Source organism: Megalops cyprinoides, chromosome 2 (genome assembly GCF_013368585.1).
Source record: "Megalops cyprinoides isolate fMegCyp1 chromosome 2, fMegCyp1.pri, whole genome shotgun sequence".
Classification (NCBI taxonomy): domain Eukaryota; kingdom Metazoa; phylum Chordata; class Actinopteri; order Elopiformes; family Megalopidae; genus Megalops; species Megalops cyprinoides.
The window spans coordinates 12594060-12614389 of NC_050584.1; the positions used below are offsets into that span (position 1 = coordinate 12594060).

General features: G+C 43.1%; 1 protein-coding gene across 1 annotated transcript in view; it reads left to right on the plus strand.

Annotated features, from left to right (window-relative positions):
* The first annotated feature begins 1800 nt into the window (after positions 1-1800).
* Positions 1801-20330, plus strand: part of reck (reversion-inducing-cysteine-rich protein with kazal motifs) — a 44112-nt gene continuing 25582 nt past the window's right edge. The window contains exons 1-5 of the mRNA XM_036522228.1: positions 1801-2017; positions 13527-13585; positions 17885-17959; positions 19543-19579; positions 20000-20085. Coding sequence (XP_036378121.1) covers positions 1951-2017; positions 13527-13585; positions 17885-17959; positions 19543-19579; positions 20000-20085 — 324 coding nt within the window. The 5' untranslated portion in view covers positions 1801-1950. The remainder of the gene's footprint in view (positions 2018-13526; positions 13586-17884; positions 17960-19542; positions 19580-19999; positions 20086-20330) is intronic.

Below are 20330 nucleotides of genomic sequence, written 5' to 3' on the forward strand. Positions count from 1 at the left end.
TATTCAAACTAAATAGTCAAAATTTCAGAATAGACCTAGCAAATAAATGATGTGCTCTTTTCAATTCAGGTAATGAGATTTGTTGCCTAACCGGTTAACTAATCAATAAAGATCACTGCCTGCATGTTACTGAGGAATTATGCAGGCAACAGATGTCTAGGCTATAGCGGTTACAGCAGAGTTATGTTGTCCTTAGCGTCGGCGTGAGTTTAGCTTGATAGGGCATTAAACTCTGTGCCGAGCATGCACTCACACATTGACTTTGGCCACGCTGCAAGTGAAATGTAGTCTAGGACCATCAATGCGTCTTTATTTTTATGAAGTATGAAGTCTTGGCACTAAAGCCAGTTTGTATCTTGACGGATTTCTAACTCACCTTTCTAATACTGCAGGATGTGTTCTTTACACCTGCAACACCTCGTTGTTTATGAAAATATTTCCCTGAACAAACTCAGAATTACTATATGTAATATAGTATGTATATGTAATGTGTTTAAATCCAAGCTGCTCCAATGTGATTTGGCAAAGATCATCCTGTGAGTTTTATTAAGGATATCTTCTCATGATTTCCCAATAGCAGACCAGTCCCGTTGGATCAGACCTAAGGTCCTGGGCTGCCAGAAGAACCACTGCTGAAGAGAACACGGAGTTATGGATGATTAGTAGATTTTTACCAAATATTTTGTATCAGATAATATTATCCAGATTGCATCTGTGGGCTGAGAGCTGGTGTCTGTTGCATCTGACAGACTGTCAGTGGTGCCGACAGCAGCCGTCCAAGTGGAGTGACGGTGCCGATTTCCAGTAAACACAGTGATTCATCATCTCTGATGATAAAATAAGTGACACACTGGAGTGTGTTAAGGTCTGTATTGTGGTGGAAGTTGACTGATGCATTGCCATCCAACCACACTTTACTCATTATCAGTATCTGAAGAGTGCGCCCTAGGGCCCTCTTAGAGCCTGGCTGTGAAAGGGTTTGTAGTGACACTCATAAGGGCACAATAAATTTTGGCAGGACATGCGGAGAGGTCAGGGTTGCTGCCGATGCAACAATCATTTTCAACAATATGAGCTTGCCTGTCAAAAGCACTAACATTGTGCACTAAATTATCTTTCAGAGATGATAGAATCTCAGTCTGATAATGTTGGCCTTAGCAGATGAGTAACTCAGATTGAAGCAGATTGAGACTGCAGCCCATAACACAAGTTGTTGTTCTTTTTTTTAAGACCATAGTATATGGCTAAAATGTCCTCTGACTACATGTGAAGTTGTAATTCTCAATATAAACTTGACTCCATCTGTATATCTAATGCAAATTACTGGTTATCCTTCTGTATAAACTCCCTCACCACTATTTCTATGTAATTACCTATTTATTTAATAGAAACAATTATTATTATTATCATTGTTATCAACAATAATAATAATTACAACAACAATAACACTACTACTACTACTACTACTACTACAACTACTACTAGGCTACTTTTTCTACTACTACTACTAATATTAATAATGATAATAATAATAATAATAATAATAATACAATAAAGAAGAAAAGACCGCATTTTAAGCTCTGCAAAGACTAAAGGCTAGAGGCTATTCCGTCTCCACGTAAGAATGCAAACTATAGCTACAGTCACTGCACTGTCATAATAAAGGAACCGTACAGTCGCCCACCCCCGCCCGCACGGGTCTTTCATGTAGTCGCTCACCCAGCCCTCTTGTGACCGTGGAGTGCAGCGCTTCCAGGGAGTTTTCTTTCTGCACATGCTCAGTCGGGGCTATGACCACAGGCCAGCTTCATCAGTGAATTTCGGCCTGTGTGTACCGCTGGAGAACTGCAGACGCTGAGATACCCAAGAGAGATGGTCTCATGGAGCTTGTCAGTGCGGCGCAGTCTTACTTATGTTTTCCTTCACAATGCACTTTAGGATTTCAATAAGATGTTTCTGTGTATCGAGATCTTCTTTTTTCTCGCCTTCAACATCCACGATTCCGTTCATGCTCAGGGTAAGTTTGCTGTACTTGATTTTTGGGGTAGCTACGCGTTTGTTTTGTACCTCTTTTTTACTCGCGCAAGGCCCTTTTATAAATACAATAGCACTAATAAAGTATACTTCGTCCAACACGAAGAGGTTTTCTATCGGCGAAAGTTCGATTCTTCGTGGTGCTTTCAGGTCTGCACTGAGTTGTATGAAGCTTGAGCGTGTCGATAACCGCTTCTTCACACAGCTCTAGTTGTAGCAACAGATCTCGGGCAGTTACCGTTTTACAGTCCTATGAATAAGGAAAACAAACATTCATGTGAATAGCCCATTGTCATATGCACACCGTATTACAAAAAAACCCGTTGGCAGGTTAGTTTCTTTAGATTTTTTTCCTTGGTGTCCTCCAGTTACCATTTCAATGTTGTATTACGGTAATACTTTGACAATTCACTATGCGAGATGGCACTCTTGTACAGCGAGCGAGTTCTTAGTTGGCGATGAATCACCGGCACATACTATGTAAGTTTTTGGCTAGTAACTCTTGCTTGCGTTCAGTTTTACACAGTCGCTTTGAGTTTCTGTTTACTTTTGATACAGTCTTTCAAAACAGAATTTTTTTCTTAATTCCAGTGTTAAGTGATATGATTCTGGAGAAATAGTATATTTAATAATTCATGTCAAGTTTTTCAGTTGTGATAAGCAAAACATACACTTCAGATTATTTTCTATTGTCACGATCCATCCGATAGTTTAAAATTTGTGATTTATGAGGCTCTTTATCCTCCGCCGATTTAAGGGATTCTGTTGCAGTGGAAACAATCGCCGCTTTAGTAAATCCACCACGCTGAGTTGTAGTGGAATGTGTCAGAGCAGCTTCAGTAATCTCAAAGTTGCTGTTTTCTTTTTTTACTCGTAAATATGCTATTTATTTTATTATGTAAATGTTTGAAAATAAATTTCGGTTGTTGCTTTGTACTCTTTGGCTAGATAACAATTTGACTTTCCGTGCACACTCTTTAAATGTGTCATTGATTTTAACTTTAGGTTTTAAAATGTAAGATTTAAGTATGTCATTTCTAAACCAGAATCTTTCTAAAAATAAGTGGAGGAAAACAGCTTGTCGGTGGGGGTAGGGTAGGGTAGGGGCTATAAATTCGCATCTGGGGTTCTGAAGGCTTTGAAGTCTTGAAAAGTGGTGTTTGTCCACATGCGCGCAGGATGTGGATTTCTCCGGGTAAATGTCGCTCTAGAGTTACTGACATGAGACATCTGTCACAGTATGGAGCTAACATAAAAGACAATTCTGCGTTCAGAGCTTCATAAGCGGGGACCCACATTGCTTTGGAGCAGTTTGATCAAAAGAGAGCGAAAACTACGCACGTGGGAAATTCTTTGGAACAGACATATCGACATGTAGCCTAAATATGAAATAACCAGAATATTACTCGTTTGAAGAACGTGAGACCCGGGTTGTTCAGCTGATTATTTAATTTCGGGCGTTCGCTTATCCCTTTTGTGATAACTGTCTGCATAACCTTCCCCGCTTCGAGAAGTCTGTAGAAGTTTCTAAAGACATATGCGCTCGCAAATTCCTTTAAAGGTAACTAATCACATTGCATCCAGCCCCAATACAATGTTATTCCCGTGTACTGTTGAGGCTTGAATGTGGCATACATCTGAAACCAATTGAACGTCTTTCAAGTAAAACTCGGGGACATTGGGAGAAACATGAAAGTGGAAGCTTTGCCTCAGTTAAAATTTTTACCTCTCCATCTTGTATTTTGCTTGTTTGTGGCTTGCTTTTTAGTAGTGTTGTCTAATTTTTTGCTTCACATATCTATGAAAGTATTGAATAGGGTAGCCCACTTTTATCAAAGTGCAAATGGACCGTATCTTGAGTTTACCAGCTGTAATTTAAACAAACAAGGCAAATTTAATAAAGTGTCCTCTTAATTTCTAACCAGCGCAAACATATTTGTCTTTGATTGCAATATAATGTGGCTCCATTAAAAAAGAAGTTGAAGGTTAATGAGAACTTCTGAGTATTTTTTTCTCCTTGATACACATAAACAAAGACTGTTTTCTGAGATTGTATCGTATTGTTTTCCAGTATCTTATGTCTGGTGTTTTAATGCTGTCTTTTAACAACACTTTATTAGGTAAGGAATTTTAGCGATTGAAGCCTCCAGCCTGTTTTCAGTTGTTTTTAACATGTGTTAATGACCTAACACAGAAGATGTAGTGTTTTTCTGTGAATCAATTGGGTAAAGTCATGCTTCATGCAACCCAGATTTTGTCTCCAGTGTTCTGCTGGATTTGTACATAATTTCTATTGAAATAAAATATTACTTGAGTATTTACTGTTAATTGACTGTAAAAATGATTGGTATCAGTACCAGAACTGTTATTATTAACAAAACAGATTGAGATTACTTGAGTGTTCCTTTGATCTGAATGAGAAAAACAGCATTTGGATAGCCCTTTTGGAGGCATTAGTTAATTTACAAGGAATTGATGCAGTTTATAAGAAATTGAGAGTGTTAGATTGTGTTAGATTTATTGTAAACTATCATTTTTAAGAGGACAGAGGACGTTAATTTGTATAATTTGAGACCAGACTCTTGACAGTGTCCCCCAGAGAATGGGGATTAAGAGCAGTGGGTAAATAATGGAGTAGGATATTTTTTCGTTTGATCCTGTGCCAGAAAGTTTTGCTGTGATCCAACTTCCCCACCCCCACCCCCTTCTACCTGTACATGTGCGATTCATTATCTTTAATTATTTATTTTCCTTGAAAAAAATTGGTGGTTTATTTGGAGAACATCATTTTGTTAGGAGCTTCATAGGTAACAGGGAAAACGGAGATGGAACTCTCAGTTTAGAAGTCTTTTGCACCTGGAGGCCTGGGTATTTTCAACATCTGTTCTAAAAGCAGCCATTGTACACAGGTGTCTCAGTGGTTGATTCATGTATACACATGGTATATACACACGTGCAGACACGGACTTGCATTATACTGAGACATGTCACCTCACTGTAGCATGCTAAGACATGTTCTAGAGACAGAGATAAATATTATCACAGTTTTAAGATTAAATAGAAAGTCGCCATGGGGTGGGCAGTGCAACAGTTTCGGTTTGAGGTGTTTACGGTGTGTGAACCCTAAAGGAGCTTTGGCAAGACGTAGACACTCACTGTTTGAAAATGGAGATTGGAATGAAAAATGGGCAAAATCGGGGTGTTGTGACATTGTGTTGTTTGCCCGCCTTGACTGTCTGAACAAGCCATTTGATCGGAAAATGGGTTAATGCAGGTGTTATTTTTTTGTCATTTAAGTTTTGATAATTTAGTTGTTGCTTGGCTGAGATGGCATGATGAGATATTGTGTGCCTCCATCTGTTTGTTGGTTTGGTTGAAGGACAGAGATAAGGATTTTCCTGATCAAGGTAAATTTCAAGTGAGCGCAAGCATTACGAGAACAAACAAAAAACAAAGGCAAGTGGAAAAAGAGATCTCACAAATTCCCCCCTTTGAGTTTCTTTGATTTGAATCTCGCACCGTGTTTTTGTATCGCAAATTGGCTCACAGAATCAAAGTGCTGCAGCAAAGGCATAACCCTTATTTTGAATAGCTGGAACCTCTCTCTTGAGCAATGGCTTTGAGAAAACTCCAGCGTCTTTTACGTCAGGTTGTAAAAGGTTGGTTAAAATAAGAGAGATTTTGTGATTCATAGCTTATCTCTGTTTCACTGTACATGTCTAGGTACTGCAATGGCGCAGGCTGTTTTGTACCAAGAAACGCTTCGTTCTAACCTTTAAAACACACTAGAATTCACATACTGGTATTATAGTGCTGTGACTGTCATCCTTATATATCTTCACCAGTCATTATTCTAAACCAACACCCTATCCTGTCTTCATTCCAAAAGCTGAGGGCATTCTATGACTAACATTCTCATGCACACAGTGTTCTGCACAATGGTCATTACCCTGGTTACGGTTATATTCCGAATTAGCTGTTTGCATGCTCCATGAAATATGACCGTCACTGAGATTCCTGTGTACGTCGTAGCCCAAATAAGCGTTGCAAAGTATTGGCGTGAATTTTGCCACAAACTGTCTTCTTTTGGGAAGAAGCTCAGAAGCATCTTGGAAGCATAAACCTGGGAAGATGCTCGCTTTTGCATTATGTTGTGTTGTTTAGGCACACATTTGTGATATCAGCACTATGGTAATGTTTATCACTGATGTTTGCTTATGTGTGGTTAGTGGTTTCCTGTTTGTGCAGCTTTTCATGCCACTTTATTAGATTCACTATGTAAGTCGCTTTGCATAAGAGCACCTGCCAAATGACAATAGTGTGATGTAATTCCCTGTCGCTTCAAAGTGCAAGCTTTTCTATTTATTAGCCAGTGAATTATGACCCAAGATTCCGTGAAAAACTTTACACAGAGGTATATATAAATACACAGTGACAGTGATTTTCTAAGAGTTTCTCAGTGGTTTGGCCACCGCTGAGCACTTCTGAAGAAGGCCCCATTCTAGAATGTATAGTTTCAGGCTTCCAAATATATTTCAAATAGTGGGACATCATTTCTTTTCCTGCTATTCACTTCTTATTCAGGAGCTTCCAAAAGCGATAATAAAATTGAGGGCTTAGTTGCCATCTGCAACAGGAAGAAAATTTCACAACCTAAATGTGGAGGAAACCCTTCTAAAACATTTCGACCCAGGAACATCCTTTACTTGCATTAGCTTTGCATTAATTCACACAGGATGACCTCAGTCACAGGAAGTGAACTCTGACCGGAAGGCAAATTCTTTCCAAGAGGCTGCAGGCTCCCAGTTAAGAATGTAGCAGTACAGAAAAGAGAAAAAGGACAGGTCACATTGAGCTTTGTTTTTACCGCTCCATTTCTAATACTTGGAAGGGGTAATTGTTTTGCTTGTGCCTTGTTTTCGGTTGTGTAATAGGAATGGAAAGGTATGTGAAGTTACACCATGGCAATTTATTTTGTTGTACATTGCTGGCCTGGTTTAATTCCTTGAAACACATTGGCACGGTGTCTTTCTTAGTGCGTGCTTCAGGAGAAATTAGACCAAATACACAAACACACATACAAGAAAGTCTTGCTGGAAGTGGCTGTATTTTTGACCATTGCTGAATTTTACCTGACTTTTTATGTTAAGGAGATGCTGTTGGAGGCTCCATGTCACAACATAGGTATTACTGTACCCTCTGTTTGAAATTCAGCCCTGTCTCCATATTATGGTGGCAATTTGGAGATGGGCATCCACTGTAAGCCTACAGTCGACAGGGCTCTCTCACTTCCAGAGATGTGGTGGGGCCCGTAAATACACTCTGCCGAAAAGCCAAGCCTTCTCGGTCTTCTGCAAAATTGTCACTTTGACGGGACAGGGTTATTAAGCAAATGGTATGGTCGGTGGTCAGCTAAAAAGAGCACACTCCAGTCTCTGCTGCCAGGAGTGAGGGATCAAAATGAATCCTTGGTGTGGACAGTGAGATTTATGAAGCCACACAGCTGCTATTTGAGTTTATACTGGACTCGGAAAGCTTAATGGGTAGTGCTGATGGACACTTGTGAAAGGGGATGATACTGGTGTTTTGGATTTCCTGATTAAAGCTCGCTGTTTTCCCACTTCACATGCAAAGTGTAATAAGGCCTAACACGTAGGTGTGTCCCCATGTACACCCTCCGCAGTGCTGGTCTGGGAGCACCACAAATGTCTGCACTAAAGCTTTTGAAGATAATGATAATGTCATGGCCCCATGTCAAAGTGAATCTCACTGATTCATCACTGGCAAATTATTCATAGCGACAGAAAATGAGCTCAGAAGCTGTGACGTCAGTATAATTCAAAATTTGCCAAGAACTGAGTGTCCCTTTGTTCGCTCTGTCTTTGTTTGCTTGGTTGTATTTCAGATGCTTGGATGTATTTGGTCAAGGGTTTTGTTGGCACCTCTGAAATCCATACTGAAACAATTTTTTTTTTCGAATGAAGAAAATCAAAGTATTTCTTTCATCGTAAAAAAAAAAAAAAAAAAAAGAGCCTGTGTCAGGTCTGACTGATGTATTTCCACCCTCCATGTATGCATCATAATGAAGCAGATCAATCTGGAAATGTGTTGTTTCATGAATACCAAAGTCTTGGCTTTCAGAGAGGCAGGGTGGTGTGTCAGTGCAGCGGAGGCGTGTCACGCACACGTCCTCCTGCTTCTTTGTGGAAGTGCATGCTGAGTTCTGTTGTCTCCACTCTCCAGTGCCCTGCTGGGTTACAGTCACGGGGGACCCAGCCCAGTGACTGTCCAGCTGGTCAGCCTGAACACAGGCCGCATGGTTCCCCAGTGCAGCTCGTCGGGCATCCTCTCCTGAAAGACCGCCCTGTTGTTCAACATCTGCCACTTTTACTGGTGTTAGGTTTGTCCACCCCCCACATTCGTACATACACTATATGGACAAAAGTATTCGGACGCCTGACCATTACATTGTAATGACATTGTATTCAAATATGTATACTTTAAGATTTTGGAGTGTTTCTGTGGGAATTTGTGCCTATTCATTCTGTAGAGCATTTGTGAGGTCAGGCACTGATTTTGGACAAGAAGGCCTGGCTCGCAATCTCCGTTCCAGTTCATCCCAAAGGTGCTCGATGGGGTTGAGGTCAGGGCTCTGTGCGGGCCAGTCAGGTTCTTCCACACCAAACTCATCAAACCATGTCTTTATAGTCCTTGCTTTGTGCACTGGGGCACAGTCATGTTGGAATAGAAAAGGGCCTTCCCCAAACTGTTGCCACAAAGATGGAAGCATAGCATTGTCCAAAATGTCTTGGTATGCTGAAGCATTAAGATGGCCCTTCACTGGAGATAAGGGGCCTAGCCCAAACCCTGAAAAACAGGTGTGGCCAAATACTTTTGTCCATATAGTGTATTTGTGAGCCCCAACTGTGACTTACGTCATTATTTTTTAGCTGAAGATCCATGGCCATTCTCATTAGTGACTTTCTTACCCTAAGTGGTCTTTATTGGTCTCTATATCTTATCAGATGATAACCCTGCCCTCTCTGTCTCACATTTATTTGGAACTTGTCAGAAATACCCCTCACTGTTCTCTTTCGGCCCTTCCAGCCATCTCACCCACCACTGTGTGTCCTCACCCCCACCTCCATACCTCCCTCTTAACCGTCTTCCACACACACACACACACACACTCACTCCCATGTTTGCATCATCTGGCACTGGGCCCCCCCTTCTCACGTGGCTCACCTGTCCAGCCTGCACTTCTGACCCCATCAAAGTGCCTCCTGACCGCCTGCAAGTGTTGCCCTCGGACCTGCTCTATCCCACACCTCTTCCACTCGGGCTTTGCATGTCCCACAGTAAATCACAGGGCTCTAAATCAGGGGGAATGTGGGCCCTTGCTCCTTTGGCTTTAAAAGCAGCGTTGCATAAACTGTTTAACCCACTGTTTCATGTTTATCAGTAATAGCCATTCTTCCCTCGGTGTAACATACTTTTTCAGTAGATACCTACTCTTATGATGTTTTCTGGGCTCCGACACAAAGTTCTCTCGATATAAGCGCAGAGATGACTGCACATCGCTTTGACTGCTTCAACAGCTGTTATGGTGCATGCGTGATGTATGTCACTTGGTGCGTGCCCTTGCTACATAATGTGAGCCATTGAGCCAATTACACTTTCTTGCAGGAAGGAAACATAAAGACCAGAGTGAAAACAAAGGACAGAAAAACTGCAGCAGCGCCGTTGCCATGGCTTTTATCAATTTTTTCAGTTACCATAATTTGTTTGGCTCAAACAAATTGTCCTGTGTTCTACTCGGAGTAGAAAAACAAAGGCCATGCATCACACAGGAGCTGGAAGCAGTGGTTGTGACTAAATGGTCCACTGCACCTCCAATTGTGTAATTAAAATGGCAGCTCGTTAAGAGGCGAGCAGCCGAGGCTGTGGCTTGGCCTCCCATTGGCAAGGCGAGCGCTTGGTAGCTAGCTGTCGTTGCGGAGCGCATAGCTGCGCGGCCGCTAACGTGCGCTCGGAATAACTGAGGGGGACTTGAACAATGCCGCCCACACATCGGGCACGGCCTGTTTGCCGTCTGCTGGAATCTGGCAGCGCTTCTCCCTCCCCGGCTGCCGAGGGGCCCCGCAAGCCTCACGCGGTAAGAACCCGCCGATCGTGTGTGAAGGCGGCCCCGAGCCTGGCGAAAAAAAAAACGCCGCGAGACGCGGGAGAGGACGGGAACAACAGTTGTCCGTCTGGATTGTTTGTTTACCCCCCCCCGTCGCGAAACGCAGATGAGAGGACAAACAAACAGAATCCGGGGGCCTGCGTTTCCTCACCGCGCCATTTGAGTAAAATGGGATCCAGAGCCGCCCCGACCCTCCAGCGCCGGGGCACGTCCCAAATTGTAAACCGGCACTGGGTCTGGTTTCCATTCACGTTTGATCAGCTTCGCCAGCCTGTCAAGTGCCTCCCTTTTAAGTTGCTTTAATTCCTGCCAGATATTCCGAGTCAGAACATCAAATGCTTACTTTTATAGACTTTTCGCGCACGGAGGTGCTCCGTTATGTTCTCTCGCTGCAAACAATTTACCGCAAAGCAGATGAGAGGAGGGGTAGCGGCGGTGGGGGCGGGAGGGGTGTCCCAGGGGCCCATCTGAGGGGGGCTGGTCGGGACAGGAGGGGGGAGAGGGGAGCGGGGGGGGGAGGTGAACCAGCGAATTCCTTTGATGTGGCTTGTGGGTGGCATTATTTTTATTCTTCACAAAACAAGGACACAGTAGCAGCCCCCCCAGACAGCATGCACGTGTTGGTCAGGATGTGAGCGTAAATGGTGACTGAACGCGTCTTAGGCCCCACGGAACAAGGAGTCCGAGTGGAGCACAGCTCTGAGAGCGTGGAGGAGAGAGGGGGAGAAGGAGTCCCTCTCTCACTCCACCCTCCCCTCCCATGATCCTCTGCAGCTCCAGATGTGAGGCCCTCCCTCTGGTTCCACTCCCCTCACATCACTACTTATTCATGTGCCGCTGAGCAGGCCCTCAACTGAGGGCAAGCCCCCTAAATGACACTGCTCATGGCTGACTGCTAATAATCACTTATACATGGAAAAATGGTGTTGAAAGATGAGACTCCTTACTACTCGGCCAACAGTATCTGATTTTCATTACCTTTTTATTGTTCCCTCTTGATCAAATTATTTATATTGATTAACATGATATTTCCTTATATTTAAAATGTTCCCATGGGACATCTCATCTCATTATTTGGTCTTATGGAATGTGATCTCCAAAGTGCTCTTTAGAAGTTGAATCCAGTCAAAGTTGGTTGGCTGAATTTGGATTAATTAACTGTACAGAAAGCTAGTGACAGTTTGGTAGTGCGCTCCTGTGGTGTGATCCAGTGTGCATGCTCTTGGAGTTTGCTCTGATGGGAGTTTGCTCCATGTTTACTTGTACACTGCTACAGCTCAGGAACAGTTTTTCTTGTGGAAAGGGTTCAGCTGGAAGTACCAGCCATTTTCCTGTCATGGTCCATGGTATGTGTTTGATGTGTCCAACCAAACTCTTCTGTCAAGCTGTAATTTCATATATTGCATGGAATTTTCCAGGGAACTAAAAAAAGTTGTTTTGTTCTTAAGGCACCTCCTACCTATTGTTTGCACCACATGTTGTGCTGGCGCCGCATATTTTAAATTCACCATCACCTGTGAGTAACATTTGTGCCACATTAATGCTTTCTGCGGCTGAGCAAACAGCACCAGTCCTGTCTGACGGAACAGTAGTGGTAGCCGACGCAGCACTACTGTTTGCCTCTTCGTATACATCGATAGGTTCTGGCCTGCAAGCGTTTGTGGTTCTGGTCCAGTTTTTGGTGCGGTTCACACGCAGCAGGCAGAGGCTCACACAGCAGCTGGACAGATTCAGAAACACTGGGAGCCTCATTTGTCAGGAGGAAAGGGGGCAACGTTCCTGGTTTATCCTACAGCCAAAACTCCCCTCGGCTCCGGGCTCTCGTCTGACTGCGGATTAAAAACAGAACACAGCCAGACCCTTCATCCCTGGCCTAATGACTTGGACCAGACATGCTGAGATACATTAGACGGGAAAACAGTGCACTTAGAGCCTCAAATGCATCATCTCGATATGAGAAGCGATGTTTGTTGCCGTTCTTTAGAGCATCGCCCGACATGGGAGCTACATTTAGAAAAACGGATAGAATCAAGTTGATGAAAGCGTCCAGCATGGAAGAGACGTAAACAGAAGGGGACAGTGTCTGGTCTTAGATGAAAGGACGTCTGAGAGGGCTCAATTCTGATAATGATGATGTTTTCCCAAGATGTATAAACAGATGATAATATATTTTTCTAAGAATTATCTTCCTTTGTGATCATTAGAGATATTCTGCACACAGTGTGTGTTGTGCACAGTTGTGCCGTCCTCTCGGTGCCTCCTCTCTGTGTTCGATTATGGCTATTGTTCCTTGGAAGGCCAGACTTTCCTACCCTGAGGGTAAAGTTGGTCTTTCTTCATGTGGTGCGTGAACTCTTTTTGACAGACTTACCATATGTTAATAGTTTGGAAAAAACAGTTTATTGATGAGGCCTCTAAATGACAAACAACAACTCAGAGGGCTTCTAGAATCTTAACGAGGAAGTGTTTCACACGGACAGCGGTGTTAAAACGCCGTAGGGTTTTGTCTGCGTGCATATACATTATGCATATCGTTCTTCTCTAGTTATGTGATGAGTCATGAGACACCAGTCATAACAAAGATGGAAGGCCCCAGTGTATTGTGTTTTGATTAGGTGTATTGTGACCATTATAACCCACTTGTGATGTGGTCAAGATTTCCATTTTGTAGCGACTGCCTCTGGCACAGTTAACAGAAGTTGGCAATTTGCTGCCATACAACATCTCCTACACATGTGACAGGGGTGGGGTCCTTAGTTTTTTTTTTTTTGTGGAGGATTGGATGATGGTTTGTAAGCTGAGCTGGAGGGTGACCCAAAAGGAGAGGGGGATCACTACAGTGCCTCTGTCTCTCTGAGGTGGTCCACAGCGGCACTGCCCACTGTGCCAGGCTCTGTGTGTGTGTGTGTGTGTGTGTGTAGGATTTTTCCACTAGGCCTCGGCAGGCCCTACGCAACCCTCATTCACCTGCTTTTTGAATAATGAACCACTGTCTGCTGGTCACTGCAGCATTCCAGGTACAAACACATTGGACTCTAAGAGGCTTTAAGTAAAACGCCAGCGCAGTGCACTGCAGTCTGGCTTTAACCTAAAATGCAAGAAAAATCTGTTTTATGTATGTTTGCATTGTGTATTTTGTGGTTACCCTGTTACTTTAATACTGAATGAAACCACCTCCATAAGTCAAGTAAATTGAATTCTTCTGGGTGGGTTTTGAGGTTCATGCTGCCAGCACATAGGATGAAACGCAGCAGGGAGGACTGAAACCAAACTAAATTCCATTGGCCTGTCTGTCTCCCCTGAACAGATTCCTCATGCTGTCACCATGCCACAGATCTCTCACCATGTAGAGAAGCCTGCGATCAGGTGAGTGCCCTCACACGTAAGACCCCCTACCCCCCACCTCCTACACCCCAGGTATTTGAAGGAAATATTTAAAAATAAATCAGCTACTAATTAAATAAGTACGTAAATGTTGAGAATAAATCGAAATAAATGAATAAGTAAATTTTTATTTCTGCATCCTTACATTTATTTATTTCTGTAATTCTACATTTATTTATTTCTCTATATTTGTGTCCAGTATGTTAATGAGGTGAGCCATCTTAACCTGTGGCATACCAGACATTAGCAACAAAAATGCACAGTGGCTGTATTCCTTGTAGCTGCTGTGAATGTTCTGAATATGCTCTCTCAAATGCTACGGGATGTGGCGGACCAACTTGATAACTTTAATTTTTTTCTGTCCGTGCCTGTCAATTTGATAAAATCAGCAGTAGTAATGCTAACATCACACAGAAGCTCTTTAGCTAGCTAAGGACTGTAGGTGCTCCATCCTAGGTGCCCATGCATAACTGTTTTGCCTGCATGTCTTGACTTAGCAACAGAGACCTCAAACTGAGCAAGTCCACCAGAACCATCACCTAGGTTGATGTCGTACGGAAGCACAGTGAATGGTAGATCTTGAGCAACAGCAGACACCTTGCGGTGTAAAAACTAAGGCTACAGGGTAGGTTATATAGAATATATACAAAATCTGTGCCAGAACTTTTCATCAAATGAGTCGTGTCTATCCATGCCATTGGATAGCCAGCTAAAGATCTGTTTATGGTGTGAAAATAAGGTAAGATACTTGTAAAGCTTGCCTTAATGCGGTCCTTGTGGCCAGAATATTTTAGTCTCTTGCAGTTGTTTGCAGAACGTATGCCTTCACTAATTGTCACTCCAAAGCAAGAGTAATTGCACATACTCTTGAGTATACTATGCCATGTAAGACAAGATTACATCATTATCATATCGAAGGTAGAAATACAGAACTAAAAAAATAGCAATGAATAAGTAAATAAATAATCTCATAATCTCATAATCTGTATTTCTTCAATTATCTTCAATTATGTGTTTATTCTTCATATGTATTTATGTCTGCATTTTTTTTCTCAACATGTATTTATCAATTTATTCACTGGTCATATTTGAAATGTAGATTAAAAGTTTATTTGAAATTAATGCATCTGAAATATGGACACTGTTCGGGGAGGGGGGACTGTGCCTAAGTGTGAGTTCAGGAGTCCAGGGGCTCGTAGAGGTGAGGTACTGCCGTGGTTCTTATCTGAACAGGCCAATGGCCAGGTTATATCATCAGTGCCTCTACATGTGATGCTAAAATGTCACATTCATAAAATACAAATGACTGTCAATGCGGACCAGTCAATGTCATTGTTTTAAAATAATGGACAGAGTACCTGAAAGCACTGAATTATTATCTGAATAAAATAACAATTTTAAACAATTTGTTCTTACATTCAGTCATTCAGTTCAGTGTTTGATTCAACAAAGTGTAATGTTAATTTTTTATATCAAGCATTTGTTTGGGTTTATTTAAATGGTCAGGAAGGTTTAATTACAGATGTAATAGAGTGTATAATATACAGTATGGTAATTAATTTGCCAGTTTAAAAGTGCTGTTTTTTTAAAATGTTCATTTCTCCCTGTCTGTAGTGACTTGAGCTGAAACTGGTCTATCAAAGGGAATACATGCCCGAAATGGGCATTTGCCACAGCAGAACAAGAGTGTGAAGTGTAGTCATTGAACAGTCAGAGCAATGTTTCAGTTTTGGCCCCTGTAGAAAATGTATCCTTTTTCAAATGGAATTGCTGAAGAACCTTTACCCTTCTTTTGAAGTTTGGTGCTGAGAGAGGGAGAGAGAGAGCACCATTCATGGTAAAAGCTTTTTCTCTTCCCAGTGGATGAGGGGCAGGTAGTACTGGTCCTTTCTCTGTCTCTTCCTCTCTCTCTCTCTCTCTCTCTCTCTCCTTTCTGTGCTCTCTCTCCCCTTCTCAATCCTCTCTCCCCCTTCTGTCTCCATTCTCTCCTCTCTTGCTCTCCTTATCTTTTCTCTCGTACCCTTTCTCTCGTTTTTCTTTTCTCCCCTTCTTTCCTCTCTGTTTCTCCCCTTCTCTCTCCTCTCCCCTTCCCACTTTCTCTCTCTCTCCTTCTCTCTCCTTTCTCCCCCCTCTCTTTCTCCTTTCTCTCCTTCTCCCTCTTACTCTCTCTAGATTTATTGTTAAGGAGGAATCCAAGCAAGCAGACTTTCAGGGATTCCTCCCTGTCAGAGCGCTCTTCTTTCACGCGGGACATAAAAGAGAAATCTGAAAGGCCGTTTTCCGCCGAAAAAGTGTCGCGCCCACGGCTCAGCGCTGACCCCCCGGCCCGCAGCGGTGGGGTAATTTGGAGATCTGAGCCCTCCCCTCCAATGAAAGTGACTCATTCAGGCGGTGGCAGCGGTCCCAGGCGCGGGCAGCCGAGTCCCTTGTCCCCGTGCTGCACCTGCCAGAAGGAGAGTGGAGGACGGAGCAAGCCGGAATAATGCCCGTCTTGTTAGCGTCCGCAGAAGGGCTCAGCAGTGCCGTGAAGAAAGGGGGCTGGATGTGCTGCGGGTTTGTGTGTAATCATCCTGCCATTTCTTCCTAATGGACGGCTGCTGCTTTGATGAGAGGGGGCCGGTTCGCCCCAAAGGAGGGGGCCATTCATCTTTAGTGTGGCGGCCCACATTTGTATCTTTTTTTTTTTTTAAATGGTAAAAAGCATAATAAATGGGCAGCGGCGGTCATTAGCTTTCATGGCCGGGGCCTTTCTTTTGCAACCTTCTGCAGATTTCTTTGAGAGGCTTCCAAGAAATCACTGCTTCCCAGTGTTTTCCGTGCGGCGCACACGTGTGAGGACAGCGTGACTGTGCAAAATGACTCTTTGGTGCGTCGGGGGTTTCGTGAAAGGGGCCGGGTGTGGACGCGCCCTTCGTCCCTGAACGCTCTGCGATATGACATAGTCTGTGTTCAAAGGAAAGCGTTGGTACGACTGTCACAGGAATGTTGCGGTTCCTGTCGAACAATCACTGTTGTATCTTACCCCATGTTATATGAGGATTGAAGACCTCGTTTAGAATGCATTAAAGACCATTAGACTCCTTGTGAAGTCCATAAATTTGACAGCTATAAAGCCCTAAGAGATGGGAGGCAAAGATGGGTAAGAGAAAGGAGTACCATCCCTGTCCAGTTTATCAGAGGACTTCAAAAACAATCTGTAAACCAGTGTTACACTGCTCCCCTGACCTGTTAGTCTGTAACACATTTGTTTATGAATCTAACCTAACAAGCACACCATGGTACGTTTCACTAAGATTGCATTCAGTTCGAGCCTGTAAAAAGAAGCAATCTGTCGACAAAAAACAAACTGTGAAGACACAACAAAGAATGAAAGAACGCACACTATTTTTGACCCTGATTAGAATTTTTCTGCTCTTATTCCAAAAATTATCAGCTCTTGAGCCAGCCATACTCCAGCCAGCTGCTAAAAGGCTCTGAAGTGTATTCCAGTGGATATCTACCACCAGTCCTGCAGCGGCACTGTTGAGTGGACCGTTATTAAGATTAATAGCATTTTATTACAGAAATATTTTGAAATAGAGCAGGACCAGAAGTGAAAAAAAGACATATCAGAAACCACTCACTGTTGTCTTGTCTAGTCTTTTGAACCGTTTCTGATTTAGTGTCAGTCTCTGTAGATTAATTTCACGTTCTGTAAGTGGTATCCAGACCAAAGTCTGGCACACCACAGTTCTCATAACCCTGGTGACATTAATGAGTGTTACAGCCATCCCCCAACACCCATCATCTCCACTCTCCCGTAAGCCGTAAGTCGTAATGATCTCTACAAAAGCTGTTTGGTTTTCAGCAGGGCTGTGAGCGAAGCCTTGACACACTTTGAATATAACGGTCCTGCAACTAACAACAAACGTTGCGAAGTTCGGTGTTGATTCCATACACCCAAAGGAAAAATAAGAGGACGTTTACTTCTATTAACTCTTCATCATCCCTGTGCTGAATTCAGTCTGGTGCAGATATCGGTCTCTTGCATCATTGGTGAACCTTTGGCTGACAGTACATAAAATAACGCTGGTAGCAGTTAAAATGAGTTGTTCCTTTCACAAGGAATTCAAGTTGAGGAGTTGGTGCTCATTGGACAAAATGTCAAGGCACCTCCCCACTTATTCCAAGGGTGACAAATTCTAGCCACTGATCTTCACAGAGAGCTTTTTAATGGGAGGACACCCTCAGGATTTGTGTGCAATGTGTTAGCAAATGACTCACAACTCTTTCCATTTGCAGCTTTCCACCATTAAAAGCGAGTCCCGTTTGAAGCACCTGCTGCAGCGATTACCAAGCTATTGCCCAGAATCTATGGTAAGCGCCCATTTTCCCCTGCTGTCCTGTTAGCTTTGGCCATAAAAGACTGATAAATGTCTGCAAAAGCAAATGGCGTCACTATAGAAGGCATGTGTGAATGGCTGCCGTATCTGCAGTAAAGCTATGGCCTTGTTATGGCTGGCAGGGGCGGGCTCCACAAGTCCATCACACCTGCCAGAGCTGTGACGGAGTATCAAAGATCACGGCTGGAAATCAGGCTGAACGCTCCCCACCCATCCATGGCTAATTACAAACCTGGTACCTCACGCTGTTTTCAATTTGCACTCAAAGAGACCTGCAATCAGGGCCAGCCTGTAATTAGCACGCAAGTCAACATTTTCTGTTTTATTTGGCCTTGTCGCTGGCTCTGAGGCGCTGAGGCCGCTTCAGATTGATTTTGAATCCGTCTCAGGGAAGTGTGAGAATCTCCTACTCCCTCAAATCTCACATACGTCTGACTAGTGAAAGAACATTATTACTGAGTATTAAGGTATGATTTTTTTTTTGGAAGTAGTGCAGATCTCTTGCCACGGTCAAATGCAGACCTAAGTCGTACCCTTTTGCGTTTCATCTGTCTCTTAATGTTTGGATTTCATTTTAAACGTTTTTTCCCTTGGGATTCAGGGCAGATGATCGTGTTTTTGACTGCTTTTTCTCTCTTCATGTGCCAGACAACATGAAGGACTTTACCAGTGACGTACAAATTAATCTCAAACAGTATCGCATTTATTTTGTTGATTATCTGATCAAAGTCCCGTGCGTTGGGTGAATATGATTCACACGGCACTTTATCTGTGTGTCTGTGCTTTCCCACATCGTACGCTCTGCCAAGCGAAGAAGTTTGCTTTATGAATTCTTAATTGTTATTTTACCACAGAACTTGTCTCGTCTGTTTTTTAAATGATTTATTCCATTAGAGCTCAGTCATGTTATAAATTGTTCTGCAACCTGGTTGAATTAAAATTCCAGCCGCAAGCCACCACCAGGAACAATGAGCTGATTACTTCTGAGCAGATGCGGCGGGATCTGAGGTCCACCTCTCACAAAATCACAAACACAGAAACCTACAAGCTGTTTGGACGTGGGCATTCGGTTTTATCCTTCTCTCCGTGTTGACTGGAAGGAGAGTCTTTGAAACCTCTGATTTTTAGGGATGAGAACCAACATTTATGGAAAGCACAGAAGTCCACAACACAGGAGCGTCTCAGACAAGGATATTCTCTTATGACACACACACACACACACACACACACACACACACACACACACCATTGAGCACAATGTCAAACTGCAGAAAGGGATCATTTGGCAAATACAAACTTAAACTGTGTACAGGCATCTGTTATGTAAATATATGATAATACATGATAATTTAAAGATAATGGTGCAGGGATGTTTGTCAGATTCTTGTTTTTCATTTCACAGAAAAGAATGCATTTCCCTGTTAAGCATATTAATTAACCACACCTGAACTTGAGCTGAGCTTTTAAGTTAACTTTTAACTGTTGCTTTATTTTTGATGTGTTTCTGTGAACTCAAACATGCCTTCATTGCTTCTGTGACCTTTCCTTGCCTTACAGAATGAACTTTGGGTCTGCATCAATTCCACATTACCAGGTAAGATACTGATCAGCAGCTCAAGGTGAAGAGGGATATATTATAGTTTTAAGTAGAGCAAGAAGGATTTCCGGATGCTTGTGTGAAGCATACTATCCATTAGCGTAGCTGGTGAGAGTGTACCACCTGCCTCTGCCCAGTGGCTTGTTCTTGAGAGACGGGAATCAGATGTACAAACGGGAGCCTAAGGCTTTCCAGATGCAATAACAACATTATTCATGCTGAACAAATCCACTCTGGAACAAAGTCCATATAAGCCGAAAGCCTCAGAGTTGTATTCGGTGAACAGAAGAAAATAATGCATTTCAATTACACAAGAAGGAATTTGCTGACCTCTTCACTCACGAGGCTGCTTGGTTTTACCCGAGCCAGGCTGTGACACTCGCACTGAAACCCACTAACGTGTTTCTGTGTTCCCAGGAGCGTCCAGGAAGTCGGACGGGTGGGTGGGTCTTGGGTGCTGCGAGCTGGCTATCTCTGCGGACTGCCGCCGGGAGTGTAAGCTGGTGAGAGAGTTAAGCATAAGGAATCTTATTAGCATCTGGCTCTATTGAGGGGTGGGGGGGTCAACCAGAGGGGAAACCGATATTTTAGGTGTAGCATGTCATCAGAGGAAATTGGAAGTCAACCCTTGGAGCTGTGACTGCATTCCGTGGTCATTACCCCCTTACCATATGTCACATGTGTATGTCTGTGTATGTGTGTGTGTTTGTGTTGGTCAGTGAGTACTAGTTCAAGGCCTGGGGTCTTT